This window comes from Melanerpes formicivorus, unplaced genomic scaffold, assembly GCF_026170545.1.
Source record: "Melanerpes formicivorus ecotype bairdi unplaced genomic scaffold, bMelFor1.0.p_v2 SCAF_53, whole genome shotgun sequence".
In the NCBI taxonomy this organism is placed as follows: Eukaryota; Metazoa; Chordata; class Aves; order Piciformes; family Picidae; genus Melanerpes; species Melanerpes formicivorus.
Window position 1 is genome coordinate 4,185,452 of NW_027142405.1, and position 25,700 is coordinate 4,211,151.

Below are 25,700 nucleotides of genomic sequence, written 5' to 3' on the forward strand. Positions count from 1 at the left end.
TTTGTCAGTTACATTAGATCAGAGACATTTTATGGTGTCGAGGGTAATAAGGTAAAGAAAAACAGGAAAAGGCTTTTCAGTAGGAGGAAGCAAGTGTTCAAAGCTTTTATGAGTATTAATTTTTTTTGTATGGGGATGTCTACATATTAAAATTCAACAGCAAATTTACAGTGGTTGTATCTTTAACGGAAATTAAATTACAGTTGAGTAATAAGGATGAGCTTCTGTGTGGTGGCTACATTGGAGAAAGCGTGTCTTAAAATAGCCAAATGCCGTACTTCAGTGAGGTGGATGTGAAACTCACAGCCTTAAATTTAGTCCACTAAGGATGTACTTGGAGTTGCACTAACATACCAAAGACTTACTGTGACTGTGCTGAATATACTAGAAGATGGTCCACTGAAAGTTGAAGTGTGTAACCAAGCTTAGGAAACTTACACTTCTTGAAAGGCTGCATGCAGTAACTTTGTGTTTGTACAGGCTGTATTCCATATCAGGGTTAACATTCACTCTAGATCCTTTGTCATGTAAGCAGATCAAAGTCTTGATCACGCCATTGGCCATTAAAGCATGTTGTTGCAGAGTTACTGAACCAAACAACAACAGAAATAAACCCTTGCCCTCCTACTACAGTCTTTCCCCCAGTCTAAGACTTTTTTAAGGAGTCCTCTTAAATTACAGGAGGAGTGATTGCTTTGAAAGTTTGTTTTCTACCTCTGAGAAACTTGGCTCATTGCCTACTTAATACACTGAAGGTTTTCATGAGACCTGACTCTTAAATTTATTTAACTTTAGACTCAATTCTTATTTGTAACAATTTCCATAGCAAGCTGTTCTTGTGGGTTTTATCAAACACCATTAAGTAAAAGAAACATTTAGAAAAGTAACTAATTATTCAAGCACTTCATTAAAGCTGTTCAAAGAGAGCTTTACCTGTGGTTACCATACAATACACCAATACTGATAACCTTCCCCTGACTATTTCCCGTGGTGTATTTAAATGACTTAAAGGATTCTCCCACCCCTCATTTGTTATCTCAGTTGTTAGAACCCTTCTTAAAGATGAAGAAAGATTTCCTACTAACTTATTCCAATGTCAGGCCAAGTCACTCATGCTAGCTAAAATCTGGGAAGTAGAACTGGGCTGGATGTAATTGTCTGATGCAGCACTGGCAAGGAGCAATATTATACTGAATGATACAACCAAGTAGAGAGGTTATGATAGTGTGATATCATTAATGAAAGTAGCCCAAATCCCTGATACAGTCCCACTAAAGTGAAATTAGCACTCCATCTGTTTGACTGGTCTTTAGCCATTCTGCATTTCTTTGTCATCAGAACAAAGCTTGTTCATCATTTTCAGTGAGAGTCTTCTGTAAGTAGATTTGCAAGTATGCATCAGAAACAGTTTATGTTTTGAGGTTCTGAAAGAATGAGAGGGTTTCAAGCACAGTTTGCCTGCGTTTGAAACTCAAGCCTATAGGATGTTAAAATTTCAGCATCTTTCATTTAATGTATTTCACTGGAGTCAAGACCACAACCCAGATTTGGTGCAACAATAAATTAATGATCTTGGAAAAAAATAGGACATATTTCTTCCATCCTAAACACTGTGAAAAGCTTCAACAATGCTTTAGCTTTTAATTGTTGAGGTCGCAAGCAGTGACGTGAAGTCCTTTTTAATTTGGATATACTGGTGTAAAATTGAAGCCACAGTTGTGCTACATGGCAATCTAAGCCATCAAGGTATGGAAAAACAATGTCAAATTCTCTCAGGTATTCTCTGTTGTAGAGCAGGTCTGACAAATCATTTGTAAAATAAGCACAAATGTAAAAATAATTGAGTAATAAATGTTTCTTAAAGAGGAATTTGCATTTTTGGTTGGTTTTGGTGATGACAGTCATGCAGAATAATCAAGGGCCTGTAGGCAGACCATGTTTGACCTATGTAGCTCATCATTCCATATGAAGATAAGTTATTTCCTAGCTTCTGGCTCAATGTAAGTCAACAAATTCTATGATGAATGTTGATGTTGCTGTGCTGTTAACATCTTCTGTATAACACATTTCATTTTCCCTTTTTATCTGGCCTTAGCAGTAAAAACACTGTTTTGTGGGATTTGGACCTGTAAACAAGGCCTCTTCACAAATGCATGAGCATGCTGTGCAGAAATGGCCAGCCTCTGGATTGGGACAACCTGCCTGTTATGAATGTATGAGATGAATATGGCAAATATGAGTATTACTAAAAATATTAACAACGGTTTATTAATATGAATAATTACCCCAAACTTATTAAATAGGTTTATAGTGGTGATGTACAATATTTAGGCAAATATAACCATTTTAACAATTGTAAGAAAAGTGGGAGGAATAACAAAGACAGAATCCTTGGGAGCAATATGGTGCTCGACCACAGTGGGGGAGACTCAACAAGAACAATTAGGTCAAGGAGATAATGAATTAATTGCTCACAAAAGGTTCTACCCCAAGCAGGGGGGTATGGCTGCTGTAGTTAGCCATTGAGGCTTTTGGAGGGGCGCTCTCATGTGCCAAGCACAGCTTCTTGCCAGCAGGAACAGTCTTTGGTGGCTAGTCTGGCTCCAGCAGAACAGCAGCAATACAACATGTTTTTGTGAAAGGGCCTTGCGTCTTCCCGGGTAAGCTGAGGCACAGCTCACATTCTAGTTTCAAGGAGAAATGAGGCTTGGATCCTAAGGCTCATGGCTTCTCTAGCTTGCAGTGCATAGGGCTTGTGGCTTCTATCCCAGGTTTTGGACTTGAGGCAGGGCAAGTCAAGGCAAGGCAAATTAAAGCAAGGCAGGTCCAAGCAGGCAATGCAACTAGAAATCAACTCGTATATATATCGTACCCAAGATTCAGTTGGGCCAATAGGGCAAATGAAGGCAGCAAACAGTTACCTGATGAAAAGGGACTCTGCCAGGCTGTGGCCATAAAAGGCAGAAACCTAGGCCTGGCCAGGGAGAAGCAGTGCCCAGTACCTGTGCTCTTACCCCAGAAAAAGACTTGTTTACCCAGACACATTGGAGCCTGTTCTTTTATCCCTTTTCCCACATTATGGTGACTCCTGCAGGAGGTAGGGGGGAGAGGGGGACCATGTCTAGACACATCAGGACTTGTCGGGGTTTGTGCTGGGACAGTTTGGCCCTACCACGACACTGCCTCACTAGACAGTGTCCAGTATTCTCTTTGCCAGTGGCTACCATATAAGGTTTGTACATCACAGTATCACAGTATAACTTAGGTTGGAAAGGACCTCAAGGATCATGGAGTCCAACCTATCAACACAGACCCCATGACTAGACCATGGCACCAAGTACCACGTCCAATCTCCTCTTGAATGCCTCCAGGGATGATGACTCAACCACCTCCCTGGGCAGCACATTCCAATGACGAATGAAGAACTTCCTCCTCACCTCAAGTCTAAACCTCCCCTGGCACAGCTTGAGACTGTGTCCTCTTGTTCTGGTGCTGGTTGCCTGGGAGAAGAGACCAACCCCTTCCTGGCCACAACCACCTTTCAGGTAGTTGTACAGAGCAATGAGGTCACCCCTGAGCCTCCTCTTCTCCAGGCTAAACAATACCAGCTCCCTCAGCTTCTCCTCAGGGCTTTTGTTCAAGGCCTCTCCCCAGCCTTGTTGCCCTTCTCTGGACACATTCAAGTGTCTCAATGTCCTTCTTAAACTGAGGGGCCCAGAACTGGACACAGTACTCAAGGTGCGGCCTAACCAATGCAGAGTACAGGGGCACAATGACCTCCCTGCTCCTGCTGGCCACACTATTCCTAATAGTGGTGCATGGTGAAGCCTATGCGATGCAGGGAGAAGGAGAGCAAGTAGCTGTTAATCATATGATGAATTTCTGTCTGGTTGAGTGATTGGCATGGCATGGTAATGTAAGGCTCTTAGCAGACTCATGCAGCTTCTCAAAAAGGATTGACTATCCACGTTACACAACGTGAGATGGCTTTGTGATTGATAAATAGTTAAAAAAATGAATCTTGACTGGCTGGAGAGCCAGATGTCAAATCCAAAATGAAAAGCAAACATCACGTGGAAATTAATGTTCTTTTTCTGTAGCCTCAGTATAAACATGGTGTCCTTGAAACAATGTTATATGAGGAAATTATTCACTAAATGTTTTAGCTTTCAATCTGCTGGGTTCTTCTTCACAGCTATATATATATATGTGTGTGTATATATGTGTGTGTGTGTATATGTAGATATATATATTTATATACACACACTGCAGCAGAAGTTGAACAAATGCTCCATTCTGGATTGGGATGGCTTGGGAATGTTTGTGAAAATGCTTTTGATGGAACAAAAATATGTAGGCAGTACATTTAAGCTCTTTTTTTTGACAAACATCACATAGCTGCAAAAACTACCTATGCATAATATCGAGCAGATGGATTTCTGGTCCTCAAGAAAGGGTCTTGTAATCAGGATTAGAAGATGTGTGGGGGTTTTTTTATTTTATTTATTTTTTTTTAATCTCATGCTTGTTTTGACATGAATTCATATGTGACTGGAAGTCATTTCAGTCAGTCTGACTGTGCTTTATCTTATCCGTGTGGAAACTGTTTTGCAATTCTCACATACAAAATCTCTGATAAGTGCAGATAAAATAATTACCATACAAAAAGGATGACTGTGAATATCCTTTTCTGACACAGAGAGATTTATTTTTTTTTCAAAATACAAGAACTTTAATTTGCTAAAATAATGGAAATAGTGGGTAGAATGACAGGAATTCTTCTCCTCTTTCAGCTATTCAACATGTATCTCTATCCAAAGAAACGTTAGCTAATTATTTTTTCAGTGAGGACTACTTAAAATTCTGTACCACAATCAGATTTTATCAGAGAACCACAGGGGAAAGCCAGATGGGTAGCTCTTAATAGCTGGAAAGGAATGAATTAGAGTTATACTTGGGAGAGTATCTTGTGTGATAAAAAACTGTTGTAGTGCTGTTAGGCTTTCATATGGAGACATAAAGCATTTTAAAATCCAAACCCATTAATTTGTTAATCTGCCCCACAGTTACCGTTCTGTGGGCTTGCATTTCTCACCCTTGTAGACACCTAGTGTATGATTGCCATTTTCAGGTCATCTGTTTTGTCTGTGTTTCTGGCAGATTGTCATAGATTCATAGAACAGTTCAGAATGGAAGGAACCTCTAAAGGTCATCTACCTCTGCAGTAAGTAGGGTCATCCTCAAATAGATCAGGCTGCCCAAAGCCCTGTCAAGCCTCACTTTGAATATCTCCGGGGATGGGGCCTCAACCACCTCCATAGGCAACCCATTCCAGTATTCCACCACCCTCATGATAAAGATCTTGTTCCTAACATCCAATCTAAATATACTCCTCTATAGTTTTAAACCATTGCTCCTTGTCATATCACTACAGGCCTTTGTAAACAGTCTCCATCCTTCCTGTAAGCTCCCTTTAGGTACTGGAAGGTCGCTATTAGGTCTCCCCAAAGCCTTCTCTTCTCCAGGCTTTCTCTTTCTGAAAGCAGTGTATTCTGGTGTGATCTAATTTTAGGAAAGATTCTATGCATTTCAGAAAAGTAGGGGTGGGTGAAATTCCTCTCAAAGATTGTCAGTCTGCCCTAAGAGACAGACCTTTACCTCATTGAGAAAGAAAGGGCCTATTAGTAATTATGTGATGTTTGATAGAACATTTTAAGTTAGGCCTAACATAGCAAATCTGAGAGGTAAAAGAGATACCTTTGCAACAGTTTACTATGTGACATCATTCTCATATCCTGCATTTTTACTATGTGGTGTCATTCTCATATCCTGCATTTCTACACGGTGGTAGCACCCAAGCAGGTAGAGCTCTCAGCTGTGAAGCGGCTGAGGGAAGTGGGAAGTGCAGAAACTTTGTAATTAGGAGCAAGCTAGTTTGTTGAAACACTGTTCTGCATGCTATGCAGTACCACCTCCTTCCCTTCTCCTATTTATATTTTCTCCAATTTTCTTCTGGTTTTGCATTTAATTTTGAAGTGCTATGAAGCAGACACAGTCTTTTTACAAGAAAGCTGCATTCACAGTTAGAGTATGAGCAACTGAGTGGCCAAACTGACAAAGCCTGGTTTTCTATGCTTTGGGTTCCTTGGTTCCTTCCATATTTCTATAGAAAAAAACCCCACATGTTCCTCTCCACATCTTCCATGTCATGTCTGACTGCTCTGTGATCAAAAATGTGTCGGAGGTGATTTATGCTACTATTGCACGTGATTTGGTGCTCGAGGAGTACAAATGGTTGGCAGGGTGATGGCAAAACCAGATTGTTGAGGCTGGACTTTGGCCTCTGCCTCCATGGGAGCACTGATTTAGGTCTCTCCTTTTTATCCACCAGTCTTTGACATGAAACTTAGTGGATTGAAGTGAGTAGAATCAGAAGTTACTAGGATGGGCAGAGAGAATGAAATGGAATCAAGGGCACCACTTGCTCATAAGTCAATTCCAGTGAATAGCTGTGTTCAAGAGGCAAAAGCAACAACAAAACACAAGAGAGAGCTGTATTAAAACATTATGGGTTGTTTTCAACAGATTTCTAAGTAAAGTGTATCACTGCAATGACTCTGAAGACTATAATATGTGATAACATGAAGTAGCTAAGAATATTTCTCATGTACATGTGTTCACAGGTTATTTGGGGTGTAAAGTGAAATACTCAATACTCTGAAGTAAGGAAATTCTGGAGTTTCAGTTCCTCTTTTTCATGTAAATGCCAACTGTATTCTGTTTCAGCCTTTAATCAGTGCTTCTGCCCTATTTTCACACACATATACAAATTTGTTTCCTTCTGTGCACAGAGTTGAGACTATTCATTCACTAAACTATTGTTGGGTACTTTTCCTTTGCATTGTTTATTGTCTAATAAGCAGTGTTGTTTGCTACATGCTTTTTAAACCTTACTCTCAAGGGATTTACTGATTTATTTCTAACCTTTCCTATGACCCTGTAGCTAAGTTTCTGAGCACTTCAGAAACAGTAATGAGTTTAGATTTCCTCTTGAAATGCAGCTTTTGTCTTCCCATTTCACAGATGAAAATGAGGCAGATGTTCAAAGTGTCTGCTGGAAGGTTAGTCTGGTGAACAAATTTGATCATGGTTAGGTTGAAATACTTGGAAGCAGATATTTACAGATTATTAAAATTGTGTAGGATGTGTTCAAGCAAATTGCAGTAGTGACTGTACAGCATTTAAGAGAAACTAACTCCGGGGCATGAAGTCTCAAATAAAAAGGGGAAATTAGTACTTCATGGTTAATTCCAGAGAAACTAATCCTTGATGAGATAATCCTAGGAATTATCCAATACAATCTGATAGAGCACACCATGTAAAACCTGAGTAGGAGAAGGCTGAGTTCCAGTGGACTCATTGGAGGCTTTCAGCTAAGGTACAAGTTGCCAGTATTTGAGCATGAGAGAGTGCAAGTTTGTGCTTATGCACTTCAGTCTTCTACAAATACAGAAGTTGATTGTCTAGTCAGACCACCCTGTGAATGATACAAATGCTCTTCTAACGGCAGATATTTGTTACAGCCTGTAGATTGGATACTTACTGTTCTTTGATGTCTTAAAGTGCCAAGGCGCTATCATGATTATCTAGCATAAAATACACAGCAAGCCAAGAAAGGTTTTTCTAATGCAATCTCTATTGTGGAGATGGGCTGATGAATCATTTGTAGAGGCTGCAGAGATTGTGTTAGAGCAGTTAGACTTGCTAATCAGAAAAAGTAACCATTGCTTGATGTTTCCATGAGAGGTTCCTCCATTAACTGCAGTTGAACTTGACTGAGTGTGACATTAAAAAGGAGACTCTGATTTCAAGGCATTCCCTCAGGTGCTCCAAAGTATGCTAACTGGCACTGTGGGAGACCTTCTAAAACAAGTAAGGATGCTTAAAGGAAAGAGGCCATGACAATATGAAAATAAAACCTGAACCCACTGTGTTACCACTGAAGCCACAATGTGAGTCAAGATCAGTCACACTTTTATTAACTGTTAAATGTCAGCCTTGCAAGGAATGCTTGTTTTGCCAAGGTCCAGCTCCATCTGTGCTTAATGAGCATCTGCAGTCCCAGGAACTGGAGGTGTTTAATACTGGGTAGAGAAGTCTGCGAAAATGAATGTAAGAGAAGTTGTCAGGAGGCTACATGTTAAGGCATTGCCTAGCTTTAAGAAAAGGTATTCCAAACTTAAACTTGCCGGAGATAGAAGGTTTTTGAGGCCGGTGACAGCTAGGATATGAGACCGTAGTTGTAGACACCTGATTACTGGCTCATATTATGGTGCTGGATACATTTTAATCTAGTTTGTTTCTCTACCTGTAAAATCAATGAGACACTGGTATCATTCCTAAATATTAAACCTGCTGATTTTATACCCTGTTGATCATCCATGAGGTTAGAATGTAAGAAGGACCATATCCTCTATCTCTGTGATTGTTATTTAATACAACATTGTCCTGCTTGAAACATTGCATTAGTAATGCTCACTTCTGCAGGAATAAATGAAAACAGCATAATTTCATGTTTATGATATATTCTGGGATTAAGGAAAGGGCTTTAGCCAAGAATATGTACAGCTATCAGTTTCATTCAGCTTTGCTCCGCATGAGAGATCTTTAAAAGCTTTTCCTGATTTTGAGAAAGAGTCTCCCTTGAGATGTTTCTTGGGTATTTATCACAATGTTCTTTGTAAATATCAGCAGCTAGATAGGCTTTAGTCTTTTATGCTTTCTACCATTTGGGAGTATAGAATTGCTCTTAAAAATGCTGTTGTAATATATACTCAGAGTTCATTTCCAAGTAAAAGCAATATTAATCATTTCAATGTTGATATGTGAATAACACTCAGTTACATTGGTGGCTGTTATGGCATTAATACATAATTTCAGATCTAGTTATTCATTTTACTGAGGTACTTTTTCTGAGGGAAGCCTTTCGTGTCCTTGCCTGTAGCTACTGTTGACCTCCATACAATTGTCATTGTTATTGCAAGATATAAAAGGAAAGAAAAAAGGTGGTGGTCTCTGAAGGCTTGTGCTATTAAAAAATAACTATATAATATTTCATGTAATAATCTCATTTGTAGAACAGTCTTTGAATATTCACATGCTGCTAGCTGGTTTTTATTCTTTCTTCATCCAACAAAACAAAGTGAGAAAATTGTGGTATTGTAAACACAACCTTAAAGTGCTTCTTTTTAAAACCAAAACAAGATGAAAACAATGAAAAATGTCTATGATCCTTTAAAGATGTAGCAAGCTGGAATCCTGGGGAATCATATCCACTAAGACTAGCTACGGTATGTATGCTGAAAAGTGGTATCTACCACACTATAATGTCTTTTCAAAGCCACAATGCCTTGGTGCTGGTGATGTGTAGGAAACAGATTTGTTTGTTAGCCAACTAATTTAAGGATATTGAGACACTTGAACATCTCCAGAGAAGGGCAATGAGACTGAGGGAGCTGGGGTTGGTTAGCCTGGAGAAGAGGAGGCTCAGGGGAGACCTTATTGCTCTCTACAACTACCTGAAAGGAGGTTGTAGCCAGGTGGGGGTTGGTCTCTTTTCCCAGGCAACCAGCACCAGAACAAGAGGACACAGTCTCAAGCTGTGCCAGAGGAAGTTTAGGCTCAAGGTGAGGAGAAAGTTCTTCACAGAAAGAGTAATTTGTCATTGGAATGTGCTGCCTGGGGAGGTGGTGGAGTCGCCATCCCTGGAGGTGTTCAAAAAAGGATTGGACGTGGCACTTGAAGCCATGGTTTAGTTAGTCATGAGGTGTTGGGTGGTAGGTTGGACCTTATGATCTCTGAGGTCTTTTCCAACCTTATTGATTCTATGTTTCTAATTACCAGAGAAGTGCCCAGCGCGAGCACCTGCCATCACCTTCATAAAATCATGCTGTGCACAAGGAGATAAATAGTGACAGAGCCCCGTCCTGAATTTGTCCACATTCTGCTCTGCTAGGCTCATCCTTCCTGTCATGTTATTACTTGGGCAACTTCGATTTTTGAATCCCAAACTTTTCCCCCTTAAAAGATCTTTCAGCTCTCTTGTGGTTCCAAGTGCAGCTTGGAATGATGGCTTGCACATCACTTGTTCCTGACATAGTGATTGACACCCCACACACCTTATGACCAAAAAAAAGAGAGAGAGAGAGGGGAGGAAAAAAAGCTCAGAATATTGTTTCTGACCTTGAATGACAGCTCATTTTAGCAATGCAATATTTGTATGTGGGGAGGATATTGAGTCACTAAGTTTAATAACAGCACAAAATACAAGCATGCGAAAAACACAGATCAGCTCCTGGCTAGAAGCATTTATAGGTAAATATCACAGTATCACCAAGGTTGGAAGAGACCTTGAGGCTCATTTTGTCCAACCTGTCACCACAGACCCACGACTAGACCATGGCACCCAGTGCCACGTCCAATCTCCTCTTGAACACCTCCAGGGACGGTGACTCCACCACCTCCCCGGGCAGCACATTCCGATGGCTAATGACTCTCTCGGTGAAGAACTTTCTCCTCACCTCAGGCCTAAACTTCCCCTGGCGCAGCTTGAGACTGTGTCCTCTTGTTCTGGTGCTGGTTGCCTGGGAGAAGGGGAGAAGAATATAAAGGAACAGGCTAAAACAAGTGAGTATAATGGAAAACTGTACTAGATTTTGCAACATTTTGGAAGTGGTTTTGGCTTATGTTTTCTTGGTTCTTTGTTTCTCCTTTATAAGTTGATCTTTCTGGGTGTTTCATTCCTCCTCCAAGTGCACATCAAAAAGAAGTAACTTATTAAATCCCAGTTACTCAGCCTTCTGTCTAGATTTTAACTGGATTATTAATTTGGAGGGCTCATTGAGGGAATAATCCTTGAAGACTGTTTGAGAGAGGAAAAGGAAGGAGATAGCAAAGGGCCTACCCTTAGGTAAGAACATGAAAGAGAGCAGAGAGATGTTTGCCAAGAAAAATACCAGTGGTGCTTTGCAGTAACAGTGAGAAATTCAAGTACACTAACTTACAGAGAGAGAATTGGTTTCTGTTATAATTTTGCACAGGAATATTAAAGTTTGAGATTAATGTTAATGGAGGAGGAGGAGGAAGTTCCTGAGATGGGTCCATGTGACATGGACAGAAAGTCATTCCAAATTGTGTTCCTGTTGGCATCTCAGCTTTTGTTTATTATGAAGAGACTGTAGGTGTAATTGAGGTGAGCTGTAGCTGAGTAATGGAAAAGGAGTTAGATCACAGGATGTTAGGGCTTGGAAGGGACCTCTGATGATCATTGATTCCAATCTCTACCAGAGCAGGACCATAGAATCTAGTGCAGAACACATAGGAGCACATCCAGACAGGTCTTTTGAAAGTCTCCAGAGAAGGAGACTCCAGAACCTCTCTGAGGAGCCTGTTGCAGTGCTCTGTGACTCTTACAGAAAATAAGTTCTTCCTCATGTTGAGGTGGAACTTCCTGTACTGTAGTTTATATTCATTGCCCTTTGTCCTATCACAGGGTGCAACTGAGAAGATATTGTCCCTTCCTTCTTGACACCCAGCCTTCATATATTTATATGTTTATTAGATCCCCTCTCAGTCTTTTGTCCAGACTAAAAAGCACCAGGTCTCAGCCTGTATACATAAGGCACATGCTTCAGTCCCTTAGTCATCCTTGTAGCCCTCTGTTGGACTCTCTTAAGTAGATCCCTGTCCCTCCTGAACTGGGGAGCCCAGAACTGGATGCAATATTCCAGGTCTCACCAGGGCAGAGTAGAGGGGGAGGAGAACCTCCTTCGATCTGCTGGACACACTCCTGTTAATGCACCCCAGGATACCATTGGCCCTCTTGGCCACAAGGGCATGTTGCTGTCTTGTGGGTAACTTGTTATCCACCAGGACTCCCAGGTCCTTCTGCATAGTGCTGCTCTCCAAAAGATCACCTCCCAACCTGTACTGGTGCAGTTTATTATTCCTTCCTAGGTGCAGGACCTGGACTTATCTTTGTTGAACCTTATCAGGTTCCTTTTTCCCCAGCTCTCCAGTCTGTCCAGATCCTGCAAGCATTCCTGGGAAAGAAGGAAGATTCTGTGAACTTGCTATGCTGGCCAGGGTAGATTGTAGTTAAAGATGGTCTCCCTAAGAGATGACAAACCTGGAAGTAACTGTCAAATTTGATGCATCTGAGCTTAAGGTCAATCAGTCTCTCTGTCCTTCCATTATTAAATGTGTTTTATGTTTGTATTTGGCCATGGCCCAGCTGCTAGGAGTATTGCTGACCTGACTTGACTGGTCATTTGTAGTGGTCTTGATATTAATTTAGAATTGATAACTGGAACAAGTTCAGCATAAGCACAGAGATGTTCAGGGGCTGGAGCACTTAATCTGTGGGGAGATGCTGAGTGACCAGGCTTGTCCAAGCCTAGAGAAGGGGTGGCTTCAGGAGACCCTAACTGAAGCCTCCCTATAGGCAGCTTATTGAGAAGACTAAGCCAAGTGCTTCCTGGTGGTGCATGTGGGAGGACAAAGTCAGTGGCCATAAATTGAAGTGAGATGTTCAGACTGGATGTAAAAAGAAACATTTTCCCCATAAAAATGGTCAACCACTGGAACAAAGGCCCAGAGAGGCTGTGCAGTCTCCACCCTAGACCATAACCTGGCCTTCTTTAAGCAGGAGAATGAACCAGATGCACTCTGAGTTATCCTATGGCAGACAGTAGAACAATTTTAGTGTCCGCAGCTGTTTGCAAGATGGTTTGATTATTTTCTTCCTGTAACTTCAGTGCTACTAATTATTGCTAAGGCTCTGACCACTGGCTGATAAATTAATAATAAATCTGTATTTATCTGATGGTAGGCTGAACATGAGCCTGCAGTGTGCCCAGGCAGCCAAGAGGGCCAATGGCATCCTGGCCTGCATCAGGAACAGTGTGGCCAGCAGGAGCAGGGAGGTCATTCTGCCCCTGTATACTGCACTGGTTAGGCCACACCTCGAGTATTGTGTCCAGTTCTGGGCCCCTCACTTTAGGAAGGATGTTGACTTGCTGGAACGAGTCCAGAGAAGAGCAACAAAGTTGGTGAGGGGTTTGGAACACAAGCCCTATGAGGAAAGACTGAGGGAGCTGGGGTTGCTCAGCCTGGAGAAGAGGAGACTCAGGGGTGACCTTATCACTCTCTACAACTACCTGAAGGGAAGTTGTAGACAGGCGGATGATGGTCTCTTCTCCCAGGCAGCCAGCACCAGAACAAGAGGACACAGTCTCAGGCTGTGCCAGGGGAGGTTCAGGTTGGATGTTAGGAAGAAGTTCTATACAGAAAGAGTGATTGCGCTATGGAATGGGCTGCCCGGGGAGGTGGTGGAGTCGCCGTCATTGAAGGTGTTCAGGAGGAGACTTGATGGGGTGCTTGGTGCCATGGGTTAGCTGTTTGGGTGGGTTGGATTGGTTGATGGGTTGGACATGATGACCTTGAAGGTCTCTTCCAACCTGGTTTGGTTTATTCTAATTATTCTAATAAAGAGAAACACATGTATATGTATACACACACAAAATTAGAAGTGATATGAAATTCTTTGCAAAAGGGCCTGGCTGCTTTATTTATTTTTTTCAAGGTTTCCCATTTCTGAAACTGAGTAAGTAAATTGGATTCAGTGAATTCCTTGGAGTGGTGTGCAGCTGATAACAGCTGAAACAAGCATGCTCGTAGGCAGTGTTTTCTCTTAACAACGTAGCAGCGTGCGTTCAGTGGAATACATGCTGTTTGGGTGGGTTGGATTGGTTGATGGGTTGGACACGATGATCTTGAAGGTCTCTTCCAACCTGGTTTGGTTTATTCTAATAAAGGTTTATTCTAATAAAGGATGCTTCATCTGGGAATTGTGGTGTTAATTCCATTAGAAGAAAATTATTTTGTGTGCCATTTATTTTCTGATTTAAGGCCAGCATTCCACCTTTGCAGAAGGCTGGTAGAATTCCACAAGCAGTAAATCAAAGGAGCTCTCTTTAATACCTACAGAATGAAACGTGTCTCCCGGAACCGTTCAATACAAGCGAATTTGCATCTTTTTTTGGCTGTGTCATCTTTGTGACCTTCGGTAACTGTTTGGTTTTTCAATTTGAAAAATGCCTCCAAAGTGTAATAGCCCAGAGTTTCAAATGGCACAGTAGGATATGTAATGCATATTTTAACATATTTTCCTTTAATTTGTCGCCCAGACTTGTTGTGCATGCTTATATAAAAGTCCATATTTTTAAACCCAGGAGTACAAATGTGTAAGCTGTACTTGGTTGGGCTAAAAAAATTCAGAAGTCTAATTTATCTTGAGATATGCTCAGTCAAGTAGTTTTTCACAGCAGTTAGCTAACACTTCAAGCTCTAACAGTGCCCCTGAGCCATAAAAGAAATTTGCATGTAAGAAATGTTTTGAATCTATTAAAACCTCAGCTCAGAGCTAAAGAGTTGCTCTCATGTCTTTGTTGACTAACAAGAAGTGAGATCGTACAAAAAGCTAGGCTGTGATCGACAGATGCCAAAGCTTAGGTTTTGATGTGATTATATATTTCTTTCATGCACAGCATTTTAAGTCTGGGACTGGAGCTTCAGAAAGACAGCAATCAATGGCTCTGTGCAAGAGTACATAAAATATATTACTCCTGGCAGTCGTCAAGGCAGAATTATTCAAAAAATAATCTGAAATGCATTTGATCATACTCTAGATGGTTTAATAATTTATATTACACCTTATTAGCAAAGTCTTATGTTTACTTTGTGGCTGCCAAAACAAGATGAAAGGCAGCCTCCATGGAAATACAAGATGCTTAGCTCAAAGTATCTGCCTTTGCATTTCAGTGTGATAATCTCCCTTCCTTCTCTCATTTTGATTAATAGTACATAGGTTTACATCTCAGTGTACCTTTTCCTTCGTTGTGGTCTTTTTTAGTGAAAGCAGTGCTCCTTCTTAACAAGAAGTCTACCAAGTGGTCTGTGGCCTATCAAAATGAAGCTGGTATAAACATGTATTTCTGGGAGCTTCATAAATCACACAAAAGTGTGATTGCTAAACTCAGCTTAGGAAACTGTTTGACTAGCGATTGTGTATAGTCGATATCACCAGTTATATCAGTTCTGACTATTACAGAAATGCCTTGAAGGTTTCCTTGAAAAGCTAATGCACTGCATATATTTTATCTAGAGGTACAAATCAGGGCCTTTAAGAATTAATACTTCTTTAAAGTGAGAGCACAGAGTGATCTGCTAATTCAACAAAGGAGATCTTTGCCTGCATGCAGGTTTCTTACATCAAATGTACATAAGAGAGCTCTAATAAACATGTTTTCTCTGTGGAGAGCTCCCTTCCCCATTGAATATGAAAGATCTTTTTTGCAGGTAGGTGTCTTAGAGAGTTCTTCAAGGCACAGTATATGAAAAGCTTTAGGAAAAAGAGCATATATAATAGCTACTATATGCTATATACCTTACCTGAAAACTAGTTACTCAAATGGAGGACTTTTGCCCCCACCTCAAAAAAAAACCAAACCAACCAATCAAAAAATAAGCCACAAACAAACAAACAAAACCTGCAGTGTTTTTCACTAGTACAACTGGTAGTACAATACTTTTATGTTAGTAAGAATTGGTTGTGTTCTAGACAGGCACTTCACTGTTGTCCAGGCTACCGAGAGGGACGCTCAGTCCTTAGCTCAGGCTTAAGAGAGTGGAAGAGCGTGATCAGCTTAGCAGAGCTCTTCCTCTTCCCACTGAGAGTTATGTGCCGTGTCTCACAGAGCTGCACTACAGACTCTTGGGGAGAGGCATCTACCTGCAGGTGTCTCCGAGAGATTATCCTGTTTTTAAAAGCTGTTGTACGAGTTGCAGGGGGGACAAAAGACTGCCATTTTCTAAAGGAGCCTTTCAGCTGCAGGGAACCAGATGTACCCTTTTTATGTCTTCTGTAACAATAATGACAGAAAATTTCAAGGAAGCCAGTGGTATTAGCCATCCATCAGTGTTGCAGGGCAGAATTTTAGAGCAAATTAAAGAAGGGTTCTTAGAAATCATGGATCAGATCATATTAATTACTTTTCTTGAAAGAAAGTGTTTGTCAGGGTCATCTGAAGAGGTACACTATCAAACAGAAAGGTAGTAGTGTTCTAAATGACAAGCTGTTAAGAGTGTCTTAAAGGGTTGCTCTGGTTTGCAAACTGTAGTATTTTTGTCCATATGAGAACAGTTTAATACATGAGAAAATTTCTGTGGAATTCTGGTTGGTAAGGTAACACAAGTAGTAGTTCATGCCTGTGTCAACTGCAAGAAAAACTCCCCATTTAAATTGTTTGACAGTCTCTTATAGTGCCTGAAATATTGTGAAAATTTGAAAGTTTTGATGAGTTTTAAAAATGTAACTACCAGTAGAAGTAGATGCAGAAACAGAGGAAAACAAATGGTGAGAACTGGGCCTGCAACCCAGGTAAGTTTCCATATTAGTAAAACACTGGTAAAGAAAAACTCATCTACAGAAGAAAAAAATAAAACAGTGGGTTTAGGATCAGTATGATCATCCAGTTCATGAGAAATACAACAAAGTAAGGAAGAAAATGGACCTCACAGCTTTCCATCGTGGCCTACTCAACTGAAATGCCACTGAGACAGCTGACCATGGGACCAGTGGTGTTCCCTACCACCAGAAATTGGAAAACCTTCCTAAAATCTGTTTACATTCACTCATACTGCAGTATGCAGTACTGCCTAATGCATATGTGTTGCAACAGAGGTTTGATAAAACAATATGGCGAGGAAGAAAAGAGGGAAGGGAAGGGAAGGGAAGGGAAGGGAAGGGAAGGGAAGGGAAGGGAAGGGAAGGGAAGGGAAGGGAAGGGAAGGGAAGGGAAGGGAAGGGAAGGGAAGGGAAGGGAAGGGAAGGGAAGGGAAGGGAAGGGAAGGGAAGGGAAGGGGAAAGGAAAGGGAAGGAAAGGGAAGGGGAAAGGAAAGGGAAGGATGGGAAGGGGAAAGGAAAAAGGGAAGGAAGGGAAGGGGAAAGGAAAAAGGAAAGGAAGGGAAGGGGAAAGGAAAAAGGAAAGGAAGGGAAGGGGAAAGGAAAAAGGAAAGGAAGGGAAGGGGAAAGGAAAAAGGAAAGGAAGGGAAGGGGAAAGGAAAAAGGAAAGGAAGGGAAGGGGAAAGGAAAAAGGAAAGGAAGGGAAGGGGAAAGGAAAAAGGAAAGGAAGGGAAGGGGAAAGGAAAAAGGAAAGGAAGGGAAGGGGAAAGGAAAAAGGAAAGGAAGGGAAGGGGAAAGGAAAAAGGAAAGGAAGGGAAGGGGAAAGGAAAAAGGAAAGGAAGGGAAGGGGAAAGGAAAAAGGAAAGGAAGGGAAGGGGAAAGGAAAAAGGAAAGGAAGGGAAGGGGAAAGGAAAAGGGAAGGGAAGAGAAGGGAAGGGAAGGGAAGGGAAGGGAAGGGAAGGGAAGGGAAGGGAAGGGAAGGGAAGGGAAGGGAAGGGAAGGGAAGGGAAGGGAAGGGAAGGGAAGGGAAGGGAAGGGAAGGGAAGGGAAGGGAAGGGAAGGGAGAAGAGAAGAGAGAAGAGAAGAGAAGAGAAGAGAAGAGAAGAGAAGAGAAGAGAAGAGAAGAGAAGAGAAGAGAAGAGAAGAGAAGAGAAGAGAAGAGAAGAGAAGAGAAGAGAAGAGAAGAGAAGAGAAGAGAAGAGAGAAGAGAAGAGAAGAGAAGAGAAGAGAAGAGAAGAGAAGAGAAGAGAAGAGAAGAGAAGAGAAGAGAAGAGAAGAGAAGAGAAGAGAAGAGAAGAGAGAAGAGAGAAAACAGAGGAAAAAAACAACACACAAAACCAAAACAGTATAGGCTCTTCATGATCAAAATTCTACCAACAAGATGAGACAATCTGGTCTTATGTTGGAAAACAGAAAAACTGTAGAACAGAAATGAAGTGCCAGTGAAGTCACTGCTGAGAGCTACTGCACAGAAACATGAATGAGTGCATAAAGCACTAATACAGTTAACTGTTAGTAAAAGTGAAACTTTTTATGTGCATTTGTCTTGTAGAGACAGGTAGGAACTGAACCTGAGCATGAAGAAGAACATAGAGGAGAGACAAAGTAATTTACGAGGTACTGGCTCTAGTCCTATGCAACCAAATATTCAGCACTTTGCTGCTAATCAAGTTGTGTAGAAATACTTAATGAGGAATTAGGAGTCTGATTGTAGTCAGCCATGTTTTTAGTCATGAATTGGCAAAGAAGAAATCACCTTACAGTTAGTGTTAGCACACCAACAGTACATGTAAAAACAGTGCATGACCATACATTATGCATCTTAGATTGGTAGAAATTGGTGAGATCTGCAAAGGAGAGAGAGGGTTTGTAAATGTCAAGAAAGAATGAATTGCAAGAGTTTTCATTCATCAATTAAAAATCCTTAATACTGTATGGTTTCCAATTTATTCTGCAAGGCAAAGGTTTATTAGCTTTGATTTTGGAGGATAAAACAGCCAAGCCAGGTTACTAAAATTTCAGATGCCTTAGGAGTTGATTGTAATTAATAACAATGTGAGGCAGGGTTTGGTTTGGTTTGTTTTTTAATGAAGCTTACATATTCTGCACAGTATAGGCCAAAGTGCTGGAGTGGTGGTGGTGTTTTACCTTACACTACAGAGAACTGCATCACATTTTGCTACCTGTTTCCTGTTTACTTGGTTGATGGTTATCTGGGTACAGTATGAATAAAGTCATCCTCACTTCATAGGTTGCTTATTCAGTAGCCTGTACGAATTGTGATCTAGATCAACAATGCCTTAGATGTTAGAGCAGCACTTACACCAGGGTATCATTTGACCCTTTGATGTTTACTTACCTAGGCAGTACTAATCATTATTTTCTTTCTATAATAAAGCTGATTTCTGAAATGGAAAACAGGAGGCAGTTACAGACTGTTAAATTGTGCTGCCACACTTTCATAGGCAGGCATCTTTCTTGGAGCTTTGATATTTCTTTGAGTTTGCCCAGAAATGTTTGGTAAAGGAGGGAGTCAAGCATGTGGTGTCTGTGTTTTCCTGTGACCTCATTTCAGCTGTTTGGAAATACAAAATTATCCAGAAAGGTACTTTCTGTGTCTCTGATTTGTTTTATATGAAATGTAAAGGGGGGAGGGGGGAGGGAATTTTTAAAATTAATTAATCAAAGCCATTTTCAACTGGCAAATTTTAAGCCAGTTAAAAATCTCACTGATTTCCAGTCGGATTCCTAAGAGATCATTGAAATAGAGGGAGGAAAAAAAGAAGGGGTCAAAAGTATCGACTCTTACAATGCAAGATCATTACACTTTAGTTTAATTACCTCTTCTGCCTCTTGTAAATGTCATGAGATTACATTACAGATTACAGTTTTAAGAGATGTTTTTACTATGGAGTATCTACAGTGCTAGCATGCTGAAGTGAACAAGGTAGAAGGGTTTCTTATTCTTTCCCTGTGAATTTTCCACTGAAGTAGTGACTCGACATCTGTAACTTGTGCTGCAGTTAAAAGTCCTCATACTCTGGGGAATCTTGTTGGTTGCAGTCAGTTTGAGAATGGTAATGGCAGGCACAGCAGGTACCTGGGATTCAATATGCTGAATGAGAAGGTGAGTGTTTTAGCACAGCTGCCTCCTGAGGGTCAGGGGAAAGGAAAAGCCCTGTGGGAGGATTTTCAAGCACCACTGAGCTGGCACACCAGGAGATGATGATTGACTTTAGAGGAGTCCTGCTGTGCAAAGGATTCTTGGGTTGTAGTCCCCTCTATCACTGGTTAGACATTTAATTTGAAGAAGCCAAAAATGGGAGACAACAGTGAAATAAATAAAAAGCCATCAAACTGTTCTCTTTGATGGTACTGAGATCTGGAGATTGGTGTCTGTTGCTAATAGCTTCTTTGATTTGGCAGTTAATTTCATTAAAAGATTAACTTTGTGTGGCGTTTGTAAGATTTCTGCATGAAACCTGATGACCTGATGACGATGCAGCACAGGTCAAACTGTTGTTTGTCTTGAAAAGGGCTATTAATTTAAACTTCAGTATAAAGAGGAGATTTATTTGTATTTACTGTGCGCAATCAGAAATATATAGCACAGGTTCAATCTTAATATGTGCATTTCTTTACAGGAGTTCAGGCACGCACCACAGAGCGGCACAAACTGGAAAGCAAGCCCTTCTGCTGAGACCTTAGTGGAAACACCACTCTGCTCATGGCTGACTTTACAGCTTCCATGGCAACAAGAAGGGGATGGACTGAAGATACTGTCTGTCAGCCTGGCTCTGCTTGCAGTGCTTGTTATGTTTTACTACGGAGTAATGAAAACAGAGCTGTGAACTGGATGGGGCTTTTATGAAAGCAATAAAAGTGATGTTTAAAGTCTTCAGAGGAAACATTTTTCCCACCAATTCTTCTTTTTCTCTTTATTTTTTTTTTTCTGTGTGTCTTTTTTTAAGAAAAAGTGAAAAAGCTAATATAAATGGGGTGATAATTTTTTACTCTTCTATGCCTTTCATATCCTTCATAGGAGAAAATGTTGTAAGCTCTAGGGAGTCCTATCTTACCAAAATTCTGCCTTGGTTGGCTGAACAGTGTGTTGCATTTTTCCTCTTCTTTTTTTCTAAGGTGATGCAATGTTTGCATTGATTACTGTTTGAATAACTGCTGTAGCAGGTACACGCATGCAGGAAACTCACAGAGTGTATAAGAAGTCTTTATACTAAGTGATGTTGGTAATCTATGGACAGAGCATTTGAAGCTTGCTTAAAGATTTTGCTTAATGCAGTGTGATGGTTTGATATGTGTCTTTCTATGTTAGACTCAAACGCTGATACATCATTGAAGTTTCTGTCATTCGCTGCTATTTATTTTGCTGCCATGTCTGAATGAATTTTTTTGCCTGCCATCTTGCCTCTCTCAGCTTCACAGTGAGTTATCAGGCTCTGTTCATACAACAGGAATTATTTTTTACAAAGAAATGGTTTTAAAGGTATTTGGTTTTTATCACTGAATGAGAATATGGACTTTTGGTGGTAGAGTGCTTTTCAAGTACAGGTTGGATACGATCTCTATATTACAGTATATTGTTTATACTATATTACAGTGCGATGCTCAGAGAACTACGTGTGAATCTTTTATTAGCTGTGCATTGGGACATGCTATATATAACAATATTGCTCTGTTAATGGGAAGGTTACATTTTGAACACTGCACATCTCTAATTATTTTCTTCAAGCCATTTTCGTCATGACAGGTTCACCACACATCTGGAGAATGTACTGGTCAGTCACACATTGTATTCTGTGCCCAGTTCTGCCAGCAGCTGCCTTCATGATACTCTTCATTCTTTCATGCCTTGTTAATTTTCTGGATCTTCACCCAAACTTTCACTTGCAAAGTCTGTTTAAAATCTTAAAAGCAGGAACTGTTGGGGGGGTTTATTATGTTTATGTGGTGCCCAACAAAGACAGAGATGAGCTGCCTACATGACTGTTGTGGTGTAGCTGCAGTAAGCGGCTGAGTTACTTGGTCTTTCCCCCACTCCCCTCCCTGCTGGGGTAGAAGAAAGAATTGAAAAAGTAAAAGTGAGAAAGTCATGGGTTGAGATCAGAACACTTCAAAAGCAAAAGCCATGCACACAAGCAAAGCAAAACAAGGAATTAATTCACCACTTCCTGTCAAGAGGCAGGTGTTCAGCCATCTCCAGGAAAGCTGGGTTACATCATGCATAATGGTTACTTGGGAAGACAAATGTCATCATTCCAAATGTCCCCCTCTTCCTTCTCCTTCCCTCAGCTTTATATGCTGAGTATGACATCATACGGTCTGGAATAACCCTTTGGCCAGTTGGGGTCAGGTGCCCTCTCTGTGTGCCATCCCAGCTTTCAGTTCACCACCAGCCTGGTGGGGTGGCGTGAGGAGCAGAAAAGGTCTTGACTCTGTGTAAGCACTGCTCAGCAATAACAAAAACCTCCCTGCAAAGCCAAAGCATAGCCCATACTAGCTGTGATGATGAATATTAACTCTATCCCAAGTAAAGCCGGTACAGTGGCTCTACAGTGCTGATGAATAATCTCCCAGGAAGGATGTTTTGTACTTTATTAACCCAGGATTCCTAGTAGTTACAGACAATTAATCAGGAAGTTCCACCATGGTGCTTTCAGTACAGCCTGTAAATTATAACAACAAATGTAAGTGTCTTCAGGAAATTAGGTGTGTAATGACTTGAATATTATATTTCTGATTGCACCCATTGAAGGTCATGAGCCAAGACTCAAAATTCATGAGGTTTTTTTTAAAACCCATGGTCTTGATTTGCTTGTGCTTGGTTTTTTCAGGCTTTTTTTTTTTTTTTGCTTTTACAGCCAGATTTTTAACAATTCTGTAATATTAAAAAAACCACAAAGCAACAAAACCCAAAAACCCCACAACTGCTTGAGTCTGGGAGCTGAGATTTTCAGGAGAGTACAACATATGACAAGATTCTCAGGAAAACTATGAGTTGACAAAATCATTGTGTCTGAGCCAAATTTTTGCATTTGATGGGAATAAACTATGCAGATTGGTTCTGTGCCTCTAGCACTCTCTCTGTCAGCCACTGTAGCTTATCTAATCGTAGCAATTACAGCCTCATTGCATCAGCTATTACAGAGATTTACGAAGCTTGTGATTTAGATTCTGTGTGTTGCTGGCTGTAATGGGACCAGCTTCTTTTCTTAGAAGTAATGCAATGTACAGAAAGAGGATGAAGCAGACTCTGTAAATGGAATTACCCACAGATGCAGTATATTCTTAAAGTGAGTGTTAACCTGATAAGTAGGGAGTGTTGTTTATCAAAGATTTTATTCTCTTCCTTTAGATTTTGGAAGAGCTTTTTGAAGCTTTATATGGTAGAGCATTAGAGCATTTGCTCCTGTTTATTTGCAGCTAAAGCTTTGAAAGTCACTGGGCTGAGCAAGTCTTCTGATCAAACAGCTTGTCTGGACCTTCAGGCAAAACTCAAGCTGCACATTGCTTGAGGCTGCTCTTGAAGGCACTGGGAAACCTGGGTGAGTGCAGAGTGAACTGTAGGAGTACATCTGCTTCATGGAATGGATTGACCTAAACATGTTTGATCTGTGACTTTTACTCCTGTTTGGCTGCCTGAGTGCCCCTAACTGCCATGCCAGGTGGGTGGCATTTTTAATTTTTACATTGGCATCATATTGGAGGCTAATGTAAAAGGCTGTCTTTACAAGCCACCAGCTAAGTGAGAAATCTACTGCACTCCAAGTTAATGAAACCATTGCAGGAGACGTTAGTTGATCTCACTCTTACACATAGGTGAACATGCTCATCATTAGATAATGTATCTGCTAATAATCAATCTACTTTCTGTGCCTTTGTTTAAAAAGCAAAAAAGGATATAACCAAGGAAGCCTCAACTATTTTTCTTAGCTGTCTGTGGTAGCACTGAGATCTCTTTGGCTGTTTTGAGTGGGGAATCTTGCAAGCCACAAGACTTGAATAGCAAAGACACCTTGAGTCTCTTCTGAACACTTCTTACGTCCTATTTGTGCATGGGTTTGGATGCTGGAGGACTTAGTCATTTAATCTTTTTATTGTAGCTTTCTATTAATGGGGTGTATATATATATATATATATATGCTTAGAAAAAGAATATGTGGCATATGTAAAGCTTGTTATGTAAAGCAAGAGACAGAAATAAAGAGTAGGTACCTTTTGAGGGGTGTTCATCCACCTCCATCACAGCATTGCCTGCACATCTCTGAACATCTGACAGCTTCTGTTAATTTAGTTTCATTCCCCAATTCAACTTCCCGTATGGAAAGCTGGAATGATTTTTGAATAACAGCAAGTAATATCTGAAGTGGCAGCAACTGGCAACTCTGACATTAAGCTTGGCTGTAGCCATTACCCAGAATCCTTCAGCTCTTCTTGAGAAGCAATTACAATTTCACAGGTTGGAATTAAAATTCCCGGCGGTATGCAATAGAGTAACTGAAACTGTCAAAGTGATTTCAAGCTGCTAATCTCTTGCTGCTCGAAGAGTGAAAATAGAGCCCCTCTTACCCAGGCACAGATCTGACAGCTTAAAAACTCCAGCCTTCCAGTACATTTAAATACATATGGAGAGTGGCTTGATCTGCTCACAGAGGATATCTGTAAAGATGTTATGTCTATGAACATTTGTGTGTTATTAACAAGTCTATCTTTTTAAACTTTAAGATGTAACTTCAGGGACTAAGACAAATATCAAAGAATTCTTATGCAAGAGCTCAGAGAATTTGGAGGATTGGACAGGCATGTGCCTGTTTGTGTGAGGCTCATTAGAATATTTATGCATTTTTGAAGATGCTGGAGAATTGCTTGCAATGTCCACTGATTTTATGTTCACGTATTTCTAGCCCACATTTTGTTCTCAGCGCGCTGTGATTGTGTAGGTAGAAACAAAGTGGATTTAGAAATCTGAAACAGGAAAAAAAATTGAGAAGCTTTAAAGCTGAGGTGCAAAATCAACAATGTTAGTGCAAAATCTGCAAAGCAGGTTTGAACCAGGAGAAACAGCCCACAGAGTTCAGAACTGTCTGCAAAATTCCATCTGACTCGTTGAGAGGCAGGGTTCATCCACTAGATAATTGAAAGGAGAATGATTACTAGGAAGTATTTGTGCAAATATCATTAGGTGTCTTTTAGTTGCATATTTCATTGCTGCATGCACTTAACATTGAAGTGAATGCTTTTTGCTTTAAATGAACATGCTTTGGTAGCTGGTGGAGGGGAGACAAATAATGAATAGTCCTATTTTGAAGCTCAATACACACACACAAAAAAAATGGCAGCAATCAATTATGTCCCTGCACCTGCTTGTATCCCAAAGTCTGTTAATTCCCACTTGGGAAGCTGTGGTTATGGATTATTTATGCTGTAGAACTGCTTGTGCTATACTGTGACAAGTTGGGTGTTTGAAAAGCCATGGAGGTGCCTGTGTTCCAGTCAGTAAGGTATTCAAGCTGGTTGCAAGAAACATCTTCAGATCTCTTTGTTTCTCTATTCCACACCTCTCTTTTATGCCTTTTCACCCTCTGTACATACATTTATCTTCATTCCTTAACTCTTCTCCTTTATCAGTGTCAGGAGCTTAAAGTACAGTGGTATAACTTTAAGGACAGCAGAAGGTAAGTGTCTTCATTTTAAGAGTGGACAGATGCACTTCAACCCTTCCCAAAGGCATTAAAGACAGATGCTCCACACCAGGTTGGAAAGACTTGGAAGTTTAAATGGAAATACTATTCATAACTACATACAACAGTATGTACAAAAAACATGCAGAAATACCTAACAATTCATATTCAGCCCAGCTCTCCAGTCTGGGCTTCTCCATAAACCTCACTAGGCCATCACCTTCCCTAAACCTTCCCCAAACCAGGCCAAAACCCAGGCCAGAATGTGCGAATCATGTCCCATGAATGGCGAAAGAATAATATTTGAGTGTCTTATCAACAATCTTTGTTTTACTGGAAGCTGTGTGGCAATGGCAGCCATTCTTCTTGGAAAGTGGTGTTGACATGATGTTTTATAGAATATGATCTGCCTTGAGTGACTTACTGAGTGCTGGTTGTAGGTAATGGAGTGAAATTCCATGCCGGTGACCAGAGCCTGA

General features: G+C 40.7%; 1 protein-coding gene across 1 annotated transcript in view; it reads left to right on the top strand.

The window, feature by feature from the left end:
* The window catches only part of CDKAL1 (CDK5 regulatory subunit associated protein 1 like 1), a 489,452-nt gene extending 465,693 nt beyond the window's left edge, over positions 1-23,759 (top strand). The window contains exon 16 of the mRNA XM_068160857.1: positions 20,167-23,759. Coding sequence (XP_068016958.1) covers positions 20,167-20,373 — 207 coding nt within the window. The 3' untranslated portion in view covers positions 20,374-23,759. The remainder of the gene's footprint in view (positions 1-20,166) is intronic.
* Positions 23,760-25,700: the final 1,941 nt, after the last annotated feature.